The sequence below is a fragment of the Vipera berus genome (genome assembly GCF_964194415.1).
Source record: "Vipera berus genome assembly, chromosome: 3".
In the NCBI taxonomy this organism is placed as follows: domain Eukaryota; kingdom Metazoa; phylum Chordata; class Lepidosauria; order Squamata; family Viperidae; genus Vipera; species Vipera berus.
In genome coordinates, this window is record NC_138204.1 from 145367940 (window position 1) to 145383881 (window position 15942).

Sequence of the window (15942 nt, forward strand, 5' to 3'; positions counted from 1 at the left end):
GCCGGCGGCGGAGGCTTGCAGAACGGCGGATCGGCTTATACTCGAGTCAATAACTTTTTCCAGTTTTTGGGGGTGAAATTGGGGGTCTCGGCTTATACTCGAGTCAGCTTATACTCAAGTATATACGGTAATTGGATCTTAACATCTCATCAGACGTGAAAATCCTGCAGAAATAAAATGGTTTTTGCTGGTGGTGAAATGATATTAGACTGCAGTAGGCAAGGATCCTACTGCATTAAAAAGCCAAAAAGGAAACTAAAAGACCAAAACATCTCCTCACCAGCAATAAACACCCAGGAGAGCAGATATTAACACCAAGAATGTTAACACTGGACCAAAAATCAGGATGTAAACAATACCCTAATCAAGGAATCACCAACTCAGACAAACAAGCTAACAGTAAATAATAGCCTAATCAAGGAACCACCAAAGCCACTCCCAACCACTGGCAGGGTAAGCCACTAGTACATTAAATGAGAACAAAGCCCACTCCCTACTAACACTGGTGATGTTACCTAACTTGGTAAAGAAACATTAGCAAGAAAACAACAGCTCAGACAGCACCAAGGCCCTCGTAGTACATACAGTCTTTGACAGCATCCTTCTTTTTTTGCTCAGGCTTCAGTAAGTTATTTTTTTTAGTTTGCAAGGTATTAGTTCAAAAATGTATTTGTAATTTTGCACAATAATGATTTTTTTATTTATTTATTTTATTGAATTTGTATACCGGCCTATTCCCGTAGGACTCAGGGCGGTTTACAGGGCAGTTAAAACCATGAAATACAAAAAATTAAAATCAATTAAAACAATTAAATTACATTCAAGCCCCAAGAGTAAATCTAAAACCCAGTTAAATTAACAACCCCACAGTCTCGACCAAACAGATCAAAGAGCCAAGTTTTCAGGTCCCAGCGAAATGAGCGAAGGTCGGGGGCAGTCCTAAGTTCTGTGGGTAGTTGGCTCCATAGGGCAGGCGCACCCACAGAGAACGCCCTTCCCCTGGGAATAACCTGCCGGCATTCATTAACCGGCGGTACCCTGAGAAGGCCCTCCCTGTGGGGGCGCACAGGACAATGGGAAGATAATGCCGGCAGCAGGTGTTCCCTTAGATAGTCCGGACCCAAGCCATTTAGGGCTTTATAGGTCATTACCAGCACCTTGAATCTCACCCGGAGGGCAGCCAGAAGCCAATGTAGCTCACGGAGAAGAGCTGTTCGGGAAGCTCCCATCAAAACTCGCGCAGCTGAATTCTGCACCAGTTGAATCCTTCGGGTGGTCCTCAAGGGCAGCCCCATGTAGAGGGCATTGCAGTAGTCTAACTGGGAGGTCACGAGCGCATGAGTGACTGTACATAGAGCATCTCGGTCCAGATAGGGACGCAACTGGCGCACCAGGCGAATCTGGGCAAAAGCCCCCCTGGTCACGGCTCCTATATGATCTTCCAAACTGAGCTGTGAATCCAGGAGGACGCCGAAGTTGCGAGCCCTTTCAACGGGGGGTAATACCTCATCCCCTATTGTTAATGATGGAGAAGGCTGGTCAGCCCGAGATGCCGGTATGAACAGCCACTCAGTCTTGTCAGGATTGAGATGAAGCCTGTTTCTCCCCATAGTATCTGTGATAAACCCTATAAATTATATAATCATGAAGCAATGTTGGTGCTACACACCAAAAAAGATATGCTCAATTAATTGATTTTATACCAACCCCAAGCCTGTAGTACAAAATCCAAAGAAAAATGTTGTTGCGAGCCTGATCTCAGATTATATTAAATACAATAGAGTCATTACAGGATAGCTAGAAAAAAATAGTCACTATGAAGATTACTTGGCATAAATGCAGTAATGATATTACATAAAAGACTGCTCGATGTAAAATCATTATTAATTTATGTACCGATTCATAATTGCACATATTCCTGCACCCAAAATGGCTGTGCAGAAGGAGGGGAGCAGGAAATCTTGCTCTTGTTTATCTGCCTCAGGGTGATGATCTCCTATTGTCATTCAATTCCTTAACATTTAATATTTGTATATCTTTTTTGTTATCCTTTCACACCTTTTGTCTGTACCACTTGTATGCATAGAAAGATGTTACCGTCATTGATTTTTCAGAGTAGTTACTTATGATGATAATGATAATCCTTGCCATCTTGCTTTTTTTAATTGTGTTATCAATATTAAACAGGTGTTTTTTTTTACTTGCCCCGACCACTTGTGGTATTTTGCTCATTGTATAGGCATTCATTTGCCACAAGGAGATAATGGAGGTATTCTTATTTATATTTATTTTACAGGTACTCCTCAACTTAGTAAGAAAGTGCCCACCTTTATTTTCAGAAGACTGTATTCTCCCCCATCTCTTGTGCTCGCTCTTTTTCTTACCTATCTTTCCAGCTCAAGTTCTTTTTATTGACTAAAAATAAAATGACTGGAAGTGTTTCAAAATGTCACAGGACTTCTTAAAAATAATGATCTGTAAATGTTTATTTAAAAAATGGAATATATTATTTTTCCCTGTACAAAGAGATACCATAAAATCCTTTTCACTTGCACTTCCCATTTTTGCACTTAACTGATTTGATGACATGACCAGCAGTCTTTCTAAAAGTGGCCACCAGTTGGCCACTTTCCACATTCTCGTTCGTGACTAGTGTTTCTTTTCCAGTAATATCATTCTTTCTGCCAGCTTGCATGTACCTCCTCCCATGTTACCCACAGAAGTGTAGCACTCCTGTGTGCTGTTCAGTCATCTAAAAAACACCAAGATTCACCTTCAAAAACTCTACATAGTAGAAACTCGACTGCATCTTGTTAACTTTCTATCACCTTCTGCTTTTTGCTAATATTTTGATAATTTAAAATTGCTTAGAATCTTGTCCTTTAATCCTATCATTTCCCATCATTCATTCCGCCAGTTGGTTTGTGAACAAGTTGAAGTTCCCAGGTGAAAAAAGAACTATTTATCTAGATATGTCCTACTTTAAAGAAGACAATTCTCTATTTGAGTCCGTGGTGTGGTCAGTAAGTTATTCATCAAAGTCCCTGTGAAAAGCAAAGAACATTATGAAGGGATAGCAGCGATCTTGAACTTACCTGAGAATTAGGACATAAATATAGACATAAATATGGTGCATAGTTTTTCCTACTGTAGTAAATGTACTCTATTTACATTTGAGATTAGAACTTGGTAATCCTTTCAGGCACTAGACAAAATTGTGGGATATGCAAAGCTTTGGGCTTTCAATTTTCCACTTTAAAAAATAAATACAATTGTTTTCATTCCTGAAGAATTTATGCAATTACACAAAAGAACATTGACATTTCAGTTGTTCTCATCTGATATTTCTGAAAATTCAGCATTTTTGCTTGATGATCTTTGAATATTTCAGCCATTTTTAATATTTTTGATGATTTTTTTGAAAAGGAATTTCCTCTAGGGATGTTACAGAGGCTTAAGTGTCCAGAGCAGCTATTGCATATACAGTAGTTGATTCATAGCAGCTATTTTGACCCCCATAAATTAACACATGCATTATGTATATCTCTGTCCTATTTAAGCATTTCCTTTTGGGGGCAGAAAACGTAATAGCTGTTATGTTATTCATGAATGTAGGCAGTTTGGGATATGTTATTCCTAAATAGAGTGTAAAATAGTGGTGTTCTGGTGTATAGTCTCCTTGCTTGATTAGTGAGCCTTTGTGCAATGAAATATATGCACAGTCAGATATGGCATTGGAATGTTATAATTCATAACCAATGTACAATCTTACACAGTATTGTTGCATGTGTAAATGTTGAAATAACTATGCCAGAAACAAGATGCCGTATGATAGGCTATGAAGCCATTATGATATATGCATGGACAAAGGCAACAAGCATGGCTAAGAAGTGGGCTCAAGACTTCTTCAGTATGTTTGTCGTTTTGTTCACTTACAGGAATTAGCTAATTTGTTTTCAAATTATGTATTATAATTGTTATACAGTTTGGATTTGTCCCCCCTTCTGGCCACATTGCATGAAGCTAAATATATCTGCATATATTTAATTATGACAACAAGCCAAAATGACCTGCTCAGTGTTTCATTCACTTCCAATCTTCTACTGTAACTTGCAGTAATTCCCTGCAGTGTGGCATGCAGAAAGCATCACATACATCTATTACATCATGTCATATATTTTCTCTTTCTGCACATTAAGGAGAGAAGAAGGAGAATTCATCACAAGGTTGACATTGCTAGTCAAGTTCCTTATCGCTTCTAAATCCTCCTTAAGTGTTTCCTGATTTATCTCTTTTGCCAACAACACTGCATCTTGTTTATTTTCATGGCAACCATGGTTACAGGTTTTGATAATAAAAAAAGAGATTATTGCATTGTTTGCAGAAGATAATATTTTGAAGGTTAGCTCACAGCACACTTTAGTGGTCCAGAACAATGTGGAAACTTTGTTTTCCAGAATATTAATGAAATGATTAATGAAATTTTAATGGGAACTTTTCTGCATGGTGTCACATATACCTGCTTCCATGAAGTAAAGGAAATTTATTTTAAATTCTTTTATATGGTCTCTTATTCATTCATTGATGGAATACATTTTTTAATCTGACAGTAATTTTAATAGTTGTACTAGTATCCTTCAGTGTTAACATGTAATGGGGCCATAGGGGTGGGGGAGAGGCTTTCAGATAATTATTTATAATTTTTTGGTTTTGAGTATTACATTCAGGATTTATTTTAATTTCTCCTATGTTTCAGTGTAAAACCCAGTATCATCATTTTAAAAGGAATTTCTAATAAAATGTTAATCCTAATTAGCCCCATTGCTATTATTTTTGCTTTTGGCAAAATTAAATTTAGCTCCATCAGGTACTGAAATTTGCAGATTCATCTGTAACTCGGTATGCCTAGTAATTGTTTGCACAGAAGTACTTTCCCAAGAAGTACTTGCACAATTGATTTATGCCTTGCTGGCTTGATTTATGTATAGGATCTCAGGACGGCTTATGTGGAGATCTTTCCTTCTTTTTAAATATTGATAGAAGAGAATATGTATAGCTGAGGGTTGAACTGTGAGGTCCTTGGTGCTCTCTGGGCTGGGTTGTTTTCTTGCAGATGTTTCATTACAGAACTAGGTAACATCATCAGTGCACTTTTAAAAACATTTTTTAATATTTCATTTTACCTCCTTACAATAACTCTGTGAGAAGTTACTTGTAGAATGTCACCTATTGACATTCTACAATGAAGCTGGATTTTAATGTGCTCTACCCAGTCTCAGTTCAGTTCTTAAGCACTGGTTAATGCGTAGGACTCTCTATTATACTCTTGACATTATACACTGAGCTCCCATAGGATCTCACCATTGTACTATTTGTATATTTATTTATTTAAAATATCCTGCTTTTCGTTACGAAGAATACATAATCACCATTAAGTACACCCTTATATATTTACCTTTACCTTTAAGGCAGGGGTGTCAAACTCAATTTCATTGAGGGCCGCATCAGCATTGTGGTTGCCCTCAGGGGCCCGGCTGGGTATGGCCAGGGTGGGCATGGCCTACTGGGTGGGCATGGCCAGCTCTACATCATTCGCATCAAGGGTGCCTATGGGGGCCTGGGCAGGAGTGGGACAGATCTGAGAGTCTCTGGCAGAAGGAGGGTCTCTGGGCCAGGGCCAAGGCAGAAGGAGCCGTTCCCTCACTGTTTCCAGGATGGCTTCACGGGCCACATGAAACCACTTTGCAGGCCGGATCCGGCCCATGGGCCTTGTGTTTGACGTGTCTGCTTTAAGGGATTGTTAAACATACTGATGTTTCCTTGGAATTACACCAAAGCATTAACTATTTTCCAAATTTGTTGAAATGAGACATACATAACATGATAAACTTGGTTAATCTAAAGATATTATAAGGCAATTATTTCTTTATGCTTCAACAGATTAAAATGGGTACGCATTTATTTCAGGCCTTTTAAAAAAAATGGGTGGGGGGAGTCCCTGAAAAAAGACGGAGTGGAAGACCCGTTCCCACAAGTCTGAAAATAATCTGGAGATAATCTCAGCTCTTAATAGAATACACATCCCACTTATCTCCAAACTAGTCCAGTTATATATTCTGTTTTATATAAAATAGTAGCAGATTTGGTATCCCAATATCAAATAGTATTATTTTGAAGCTAAATTTGAAGTTCTAAGGTGATTTTCATTACTCTTCCTTTTTTACTTCTCCCAGCTAACCATAATATGATGGATGTGTTAAAGGGAAGAAATGTGCTTCTTCTATAATATTAGAATTAATTAGAAAGATATGAATAGGATGTCATTTTATTTCATTTCTCCTTTGTGTTGATTAAAGACTGCTACTGTGTCTGTGAATTTCTGTTTTTTCAAGAAATACTTCAGATGAAAAGCCACAATGACCAAGGCCAGCAGATGGCTGCATTGTTGTACAAGACTTGCTGAGAATGGATCTACCAGGTTAAACATATTTTCTCTAGAATACAGAGAACTGAAAATTTAGCAAAGCAGCGTATTTGCCATTGGGAACCACCTGCTTTTGTCTGCAATTCCATCTGAGGGTAGTATTAAGATTAATAATTAATACTTTTTAAGAAAATTGGAAGTGATTTGAGTCTTGCTGCATATTTGTTCAAACATTTCTTTATATTTTTGAAACATAGTGTGAATGTATATATACAATATTCCCTTCACCTCACCAGGAAGAAGTAAAATGTAATTAATATAGAACATTTTACTGATCGTTCAACATTTGGGGATTTGAACAGACCTAAATGTTCAGAAACATCAAACAATTATATATGGATTTTTTTTGAAAAGCAGACAGCATAAAAATTTAAAACAGCACCCAGAAAACCTCAACCAAGTCAGGGAATAACAAATTTAAGCTTTAGGATGATTTCCATTTAAAACCCTGTACCCAGATGGTTAAAATTAAATAGGTTTATAAGAATGTTCTAACCTCAAGATTTTAACCTTGGAGTGGATGATTAGAAGGGAACAAGATGAGACATTCAAGAAAAATTGATTCCCCTATGCTCCATAACGTCTTTCTAGAAGACGAATTTTGCTGTTTTTCAATCAAATGCATATTTTAGAGATTGATAGGAGACAGGATGCATAATACATAAAGGTTTTGTGGCATTTTGACACTACATCTTCAGAATTGTCTATGCTGCTCAATATCTTATGTCTATTTTCTCAGAACACATAAGATGCAGGAATGTCATATATAGACTTTTTTCTTTAAATCACGCTGGAGGCTGCATGCTTTCATTCCCTGCCAGGTCAGTCACTTGAACTGTTACCTCTATAAGAGTGCAAGTAACACACATTCATGGTGTGAATGACTTCAGTGAGCTTATCTCATATTAATCCAGGGCCATTTGTTAGGATGTTGGAGGTGGAGCCCTGAAGGTCATATCCGTATTTACAGAGCCCATTTATGAGTGCTTCCATGTAATTTCTGTACAATTATGTATATCAGGCATCAGTTAAATTCACAGGTTCAGTGCTGGAACACAACCCCCTTGTTCCCACATAGATGCACGTGCTTTCTATGTGTTATTGCATATTTCATCCTGGGGTTTTTTTCCCCCCCTTAAAATTGCTGAATATCAATAAGAATAAATTACATCATTGTAGTGATGCTCTGTCGGTTGGCATTTTGCTTTACATGAGATTTTCATTGATTGTGGAGCATTACATGAACCTTGGTCATCTTGTCACCTTTTGGCGTAGAGCCAAGAGCTGTCATTGTCAGCTTTAAAATGAACTGTGTCCCGAGACAAGACAAGACAACTTTATTACGGTCCTTGTAATCTGATTCAAAAACAGAAAAGGAAAAAAAGTTTGAGACAGCAAACAAAAACCACAGTAAAAAACCAATAATGATAAAACAGGTGTACCAAGGCATAATATATTCTGTGAATATAAAAAAAAAACTTCAGACACATGAAGAAAAATAAGATCACATTGATTAGATGATGGTAATGTAAATAAATGATAGATAATGTAAATGGCATCTGGCCCTCTCAATTCCTGGCAAATAGATGGGGAAGAAATGGAGGCAGTGACAGATTTTATTTTCCTGGGCTCCAAGATCACTGCAGATGGGGACTGTAGCCAAGAAATTAAAAGACGCTTGCTCCTGGGGAGGAAAGCCATGGCAAATCTAGACAGCACACTAAAAAGCAGAGACATCACCCTGTCAACAAAAGTGTGTATAGTCAAGGCTATGGTCTTCCCAGTTGCAATGTATGGCAGTGAAAGTTGGACCATAAGAAAGCCTGACTCAATGTCCAAGACTTTGGAGCAAACAACCCAATCAACAAAACACAAAGCCGCAGTGTGAACGGTTGCCTTTGGCAACCAGCACCTCCCACACCTCCCCCTTTTATAGTCCAGCCAGTGTGTGGCTTCTTAATGACTTTTCTTTTGCCTGGGGAGCAGACCCACTGCCTTCCTCTGTCTTGCTCTCTGCGCACCCGCACAGCCGGGATCGGCCCTAGCTGTTCCTCATCATCGCCCAACTCAGTCTCCCCAAACTGCTGTGTCTCTGCCTGAGCATGAGTAGAGGGGTTGGGCTCCTCATCTGACTGAGTCTCAGTGCTCCTCAGAGCCTTTCTCAGACTCCAATGTCACTCTTCCCAGTTCACGCAATTATAATTTTGGAAAGAAAAATTATCCTAACTAAGTAGGATAATCGCTGTAATATAGATCGATCAGCTTGGTTGCACGTGTGCAACTTGTAGTATTTTCTGCTAACAATATTTTGGCCAGTATGCTAGTACAATTATCAGTTGTATTATCAATTAATACAATTATATTAATCATATATTAATATAATTGTATCAACTATATATTAATACTGTTGGAATATTTTTTTACTGCTTACAGCATCGGCCTTTAGGAATAAACCATTATCAACTCAGGTAGCACTGGCTGGATAATAGAACGGAAAAGACTTTGTTTTGTTCATATCAGTATTACAGTAGGTGGAGTACTTCTAGTAATGCAGAGGGTGGGTATGTCTACTACAAGGCTAATTGTGGATATATATAATCTATTCCCCCAATAAGGTCACCCTATTGAGAGGAAGAGGAAGAATATTCTAGATGAATATTGTGATTTCACACTTGCTAAATATTTAAGAGAAACCAGAATGCATGTGCACATTGAAATCTGTACTTTTCATCTCAAATGCATAGTCACTGAGTTTAAATAAAATATGCCATATTTTAATATTGAATCACGATGTCATTTTTTCCTGCTGTGTCAATGACCCCTCTGTCCCGCTTAGTTATTTGTACAGAATAACAGACACGGTACAATTGTATCTTATAAGTGCATCATACCTTTCACAATTCTGTATTTAAAATGAGTGGAATGGAATGGAAGAATAGAATAGAATAGAATAGAATAGAATAGAATAGAATAGAATAGAATAGAATAGAATAGAATAGAATAGAATAGAATAGAATAGAATAGAATAGAATAGAATAGAATAGAATAGAATAGAATAGAATAGAATAGCTTAATTTGGCCAAGTGTGATTACACACACAAAGAATTGTCTCTGGTGCGTAACCTCTCAGTGTACATGCCAAAACTATAGAGTAATAATCATAATAATGATATGAATAAGAGAAGGTAGAAGAAACGATGAGAAGGAATAAGCCATGCTACATGGGTAAATATACTTAGACGTAAGACAGTACTGTGGGAATTAGTTGTTCAGCAGAGTGATGACACTCGGGGAAAAACCTCTCTCTGTCTGGTTGTTTTGACATGGAATGCCCTGTAGCGACATTCCAAGGGGAAGTTGAAACAGTTTATGTCCAGGATATGAGGGGTCTATAGATATTTTCCCCACCCTCCTTCTGACCTGTGCAATATACAGGTCTTCAATGGAAGGCAGACTCGTTGCAATTACCGTATTTATCGGCGTATAACACGCACTTTTTCTTCCTGAAAATAGGGGGCAAATGATGTGTGCGTGTTATACGCCGATATAATGTTAATGACCCATAGTAAATACCGCACAGCAGCGCGAATTTAAGTTTTTTTCCTGAAATTTCCTTTTTAAAATGAGGTGCGTGTTATACGCCGGTGCGTGTTATACGCCGATAAATACGGTATTTTTTTCTGCAATCTTAACTATCTGTTGAAGTCTGTACCTGTCCTGTCTGGTTGCTGTACCATACCACACAATTATAGAAGAACAAATGATAGACTCAATAATTCCTCAATAATAGGAATAATAATAATTCAATAATAGACCTGCATATTTGCATCATTTCCTTTAGACAATTAAGGAATAACATTTTAATGAAAATATAGAAAAGAGTTTTCTGACACCTTAAAGACTTAATCAATTTATCATATTATAGGCTTTCATTACATGGAATATGGGGCCAATTATATATTTTAACTACTTCAGTTATACATATATATTGCTCAAAAAAATAAAGGGAACAGAAAATAAGACATTCTACTATTAAATACAGTACATCGTGTCATTTAAGTGTTCCCTTTATTTTTCTGAGCAGTATAGTATGTTATGTAACTGATGAAGTGATTGCTAGCTCACTAAAACTTGTGCCATAATAAATCTGTTAAATTTTAAGTTTCCCTAAACCTTTTTTGTCATTCTTCTACGTGATGTTTTACAGAGCAACACAATCAACACTAATCTTAATTTTAAGGACAAAACTTACTATATTTGATCTGTTTTTGGCCCTTTGCAGCAAAACCAAGGAATCTTATGACACCTTAAGCAGCAGTGGGCTTATTATTTTATAAATGTTTCTGAATTACAGTCCACTAAAACTTAACACATTTATTACAATATAAGCTTTAGCAGATCAGGGTCAATGGACTATGATGATCCATAAGAGAATATGTGATAATACTTTTTAAAATTATTACAGGCTCTTTATTGTAGAACAGCGGCCCCCAACCTTTTGGGCACCAGGGACCGGTTCTGTAGAGAGTCTTTTCTGCAAATCTGAGAGAAAGTGTGGTTTCACCCACTGCCTGCTTCCTGCGCATGTGCAGTTGGTGCTTCACTGGTTTGCGTGGCCCAGTTTCCGGTGCACCATGGACCACTGCTGATCTGCATCCCGGGGATTGGTGGACCTCTGCTGTAACAGATGGATGAGATTTTTTAAAGGCATGCAACATTTGTGGTTATGTCTAAGCTTTCTAATTTCCCGAGCTAAATGAATTAGTGCCTTCCCAGAGTCTTCGGTTTAAAAACCTGGAGTTATCTTGGTTTCTATGGTTCTTGTCCAGTGGGGTTAGCGTAGGCCTTTCATTATTTCAACTGTTGGAACAACAGGCATCTGAATGTCTATTTTCCCCAATATGAAAAAAATGGACTGGCACTATTATTAAAGGCAGAATTCTTTTAAAGCTAATGCACACATGAAGTCAGATGGGACTTGTTGTTTGAGCTCAAGCTTGATTGTGAGTTATAGATTTGGATCTGTTTGAGATAAGTGAATTATTTGAGACAAAGGCTGAAAGCCATTATCATGTCAGATCCATTTAGTTTTGCTTCTCCTTTGTCCATGATACTGTTTGTTTCCAAAACTAATGTTAATGAAATATTGGCCGACGTTTAAATGATTCGGGGTTTTTTCCTGCCTGTTATTTGTTTTCTCTCTTATAGTTTTTCTATTTTTTTTTCTGCTTCAAAGTGTCCAGCTCAAGAAATATCATGATGTAGTTGGGAGTCAACATCTAGCAATTAAAGACCAGTGTCGTAGAAAATACCATTATTTACAACCTGACCTTGGTGCAGTTGCTTGGGCTTCTGAGATCATTGCCAGTATTGGTTGCCAAGAATAAGAGATTCAACCTGGATACAGGTAGTTCACAAACAATAGCAGTGCAGAGAGGTCTTACTGAAGTAGTTCTGCAGAGTTTTCACTGCCCAAGGCAGGCTTGCTATTTTTTTTCCCTTGCCTGGTTGTTGTTTTTGAAGTTGGACTGTGGCTTTTGTTTGCTTCTTAAAGTAGTGCTGCAAGCTGTACGGTGGTATGAAATATTATTCTTTTCTGTAAAACAGTTGAACCACCATGCCTCTTGTAACTGCCCAGTCCTTTTACAGGTGCTTAAATATCTTAGAAGGGTAAAAAAAAGGGAAGGAGGAATGATAGATATTCATAGACAAGCATGGGTCCAAGTTACTTAAGAAACCATCTCACCCTAGTGGGACTGGCCCTGCCCCACCTGCATCGGCAGAAGAGGCATGCTGCAGACCTGGTCAGCCAAAAAAATCCAGCTGGCGGAGTCCATAATTAGAGAGGCCCTTCTCACCTTCCACAAGGACCTAATGCCTGTTGGCTTGGGGCCCCAACAGAGAAATATCATGCTGGAGGTGGTTGACGGATTAAGAGGAGATCTCACCTGCCCCCCCCCCCGGCAATCCCACTCCCTCTCTCCCATCTTTTAACTGTAACCTTTCTCAGATTGTAATGCTATTTTTATTGTTTTATAATGTTTATGTGCTATGGTTTTATAGTTTTTAATGTTATAAACCGCCCAGAGTTGCCCCAAGGTGAGACCGGGGCAAATAAATTTAATAATAATAATAATAATAATAATAATAATAATAATAATAATAATAATAATAATAATAATAATAATAATAATAATAATAATAATAATAATAGTGGTAGTAGTGGTAGTAGTGGTAGTAGTAGTAGTAATAAAACCACTTGCTTCTAAGAATGGGGGTCACAATAAGAGATTTAACGCGTGAGCAGATAATTAATGAGAGATGCATTGTTTTGTTTTTTTAAAGAACTAAAGCATTCAATATAAATGACAGCTTTTGGGGGGGAAGGTAAAAATATAAATAATACTGATTTGATTAAAGAGTAGAAAATGAGATATTAAAATCACCGACTGGCTTTGGACTGAATCTAAATGATAATGTGGTTTATTTGGTTTTGGCTTAGCATATTGTATGAAATTGGCTATTATGGTTTGTAAACCATACTGATGGCTAGCATAAGCAAACCAACAGTTCAGGTTTATCGCTATTAAACCATGGTTAAACAAATTATAGTTTTGTGCAAAGGATGAACCCAGTGCAGAGTTAAAAGCAATCTCAATTAGCTTCTTGGTGATGGAGGGAGACCTTTCCTTAGAGCAGGAGTAGGCAACCTTTTCAGCAAAACACTTCCACTTTGACTCTTACTTGGGGTAAGAAAAATGAAAACCCATACCGATGGCAATCAGCAATTTTCCTGTTGAATGATAAGATGTGGTTTCAGAGTGCTAATAAATTACTGGGGGCAGCATATGCTTCTCATGGTGCAGATCGCCTAAACTCAGCTTATAACATTCCAAACAGATGGCCATTCAGTCTCTTTAGGTATTACTAATGAAGATGCATTCTTGTCCTATGAGTCTTCCAGGCACTGTGATGAGGTGAGATTGAAACCTGAAGTCTCTATGGTTTGATGGATGGAAGATTGTGGATAAGTCACCTGGCTTTCTTGGTTTTATTGTCTCTGTTTCTATTATTGCTGTGAACCACCCACCATTGTGCTTGACAAGCTGGATAGCCATATGAGTCCTATTTATAAATACATGCCTACATATATATACTTGCCTTTTTTTCCCCTTTGGGACAGCTGCATATGGATGCATCAATAAATAGATGTTCCTTCAAAAACAATTTCGAAACTCTTTCTTGTAAGGATTATATGTTAAACAAAGCATTTACTCCACAAAACGTATAGGACTCTCAGCCTCCTGCCACCCACCTTTTTATTTGTCATATTTGTCATTGAGCAGTTGGATTACAACTTAGAGGAGCTTCAGCCTGATCTCAGCTGTGAGAGCTATGATTTAGTTGGTCCTTAGAATATGCACATTTTTATTCTGCCTTCCTATAGGCAAATCTCTATTTAGAATAATTTGTTATTCTACAGGGGGCTGTTAGTTGTAGACGTTTGAGCAATATGAACTATGTCAAACAGGTCACCAAAGATTATGCTTGTCTCTAGGAATTGTATACATTTCTTGTGGTAATAGTACTTCAGTGCAGCCTCCAACAAGCTGTCTCCTCTATTCAGACTCTTTACATGTGAATTGTCTTCATGCTAGCATATCTTCAGGAGGATATATATGTCTGGTGCAAGAATTTGCATTGAACAGGAAAGAAGGAAAACGAACAATATGGTGTCCATTTGAAAAACAATCAGAACTCAGCTGGAGTTTTCTTTTTCCTCTGGAGAGGTTAATTATTCATTACAAAAAGGGGTTAAGTCTGACTCCATCCATTGTATTGGTAACTTAAAAAATATAATTAAATGCCATGGCAAGAAAAGCATAAAATAACTTCAAGGATAAACTTTTTTCTTTTCTCCTTCCAAATATGTTCAATTTTGTACAAATTTACACCAGGAACTGATTTTGTTGTTGTTGTTGTTGTTTCCCTAGGACAAAAAGGGTCAGCCATTGTTACAAGATCACTTACCGGCACTTGGAAAGGACCCTGACTCAGAAGGAAATAACCAATATCCATCAAACCATTCAGAAATCGGTAGTACAGGAATTTGGAGTGGATGGAAGATTTTGACTTTTCAGCTTTGAATTTCTGGGTTCTTTTTTTTTTAAAAAAAGTTCTTATTTCTATTAAAAAGAATTCACATTATGTGGAAAACCTTTATGTAATAAAGATGAATAATGTAGCATTTGCTACTAACACTAATAAATACCTTGCTGGTTTGATTACATGTTGACTACTAGTTCTTATATGTAGTAGTGTGTCTGTAATATTTGTTTTATGAGTTTGAAATACAAGTTCCAACTTTCCCAGATGGTTTGAAGTTAAGACACAACTGTACAATACAAAAGGAACCTGTAACAAAATATTCCTTGACAATTTCAAGGAAGTGGATTATGACAACAACAAAGAAGCAAACATGGTCCATGACAGACCAAGAATCCTGCCAGAGAGGTTAGTTATCCAGCCAGAATTGAAGGGCAGCATTTGTCTGTCTGTCTGTCTATCACATTATCTGTCTGTCTTTGTCTGTCTATCTATCTATCTATCTGAAACTTCTTAACTGCCCATCTCCTTCACAGAGGGACTCTCAGGTGTAGAGATTGAGGAAAATCACCTTGATGGAGTTAAGCCAGAGCGATGGATCTCCATCAAAGTCATCGCTCTTATTCTTAGAGCAGAGCAGGAAGCAAGGACAGAGAAATGGTGAGATGTTTCCAACAAAGAGCCCATCACTGGCAATGTTCTTAAATATGCCAGATGCAAGTAGCGCTCAATACAAAAGGAACCAAGGTTTGACTTTCAAGCTGCCAACGTATCCTAGGGATGATTGACTGCTGGCTTCTGAGATTGGCAAATTGCTTGTTCAAATCCCTTCGTCTCAGAGTCTGAGGAGTCTGGGACACAAAGTTAAATATGACATCTTTCTGCAAATTTGAATGCATACTTACAACTGGTGTGGATTTGTTTACACACCCATAACAAGGGAGAGGCTGCAATGATAAAAGGGAATCAGAGAAGACTATCCATCCCTGGATTAATTGGACCATTGATCTGTTCTTAAGTGGCTAAAAGAAACAAAGATCAAATTAGTAGTGGCCCATATGGTGTGTCTCCATATTAATAATGTAAGCTATGGCTCTCTTATTATGTAAAGCTAAAGATGATTTTTTAAGATGCCACTTTGATAAATGGTATATAATTAGCTGGCATGGCTGGAATATCTAATTCTTAATTATCACTGTTATATATTATTAATAAAGGTGTTTACATTGCTGTACCAAACCATCAGCCAGGGGATCACAGTACTTCAGGATTTCAGAATGGGACTTGCATTTAAGAATGTTGCTGCTGTGAAAAGGTGAAGATGCTTAGTGCATTTTGGCCTAATGCTTTCA

General features: G+C 37.6%; 1 protein-coding gene across 10 annotated transcripts in view; it reads left to right on the forward strand.

Moving 5' to 3' along the window:
• The window catches only part of FARS2 (phenylalanyl-tRNA synthetase 2, mitochondrial), a 224925-nt gene extending 210153 nt beyond the window's left edge, over positions 1–14772 (forward strand). For 8 of the 10 annotated variants that reach the window (XM_081324194.1, XM_081324195.1, XM_081324197.1 and 5 more), the window contains one exon: positions 14479–14772. In XM_081324194.1, the coding sequence (XP_081180320.1) occupies positions 14479–14617 (139 nt within the window). In that variant the 3' untranslated portion in view covers positions 14618–14772. Of the gene's footprint in view, positions 1–6392; positions 6479–14288; positions 14299–14478 lie in introns of those variants that run through there. The other 2 variants (XR_014025978.1, XM_081324202.1) reach the window with 2 other exon arrangements.
• The last annotated feature ends 1170 nt before the right edge of the window (positions 14773–15942 follow it).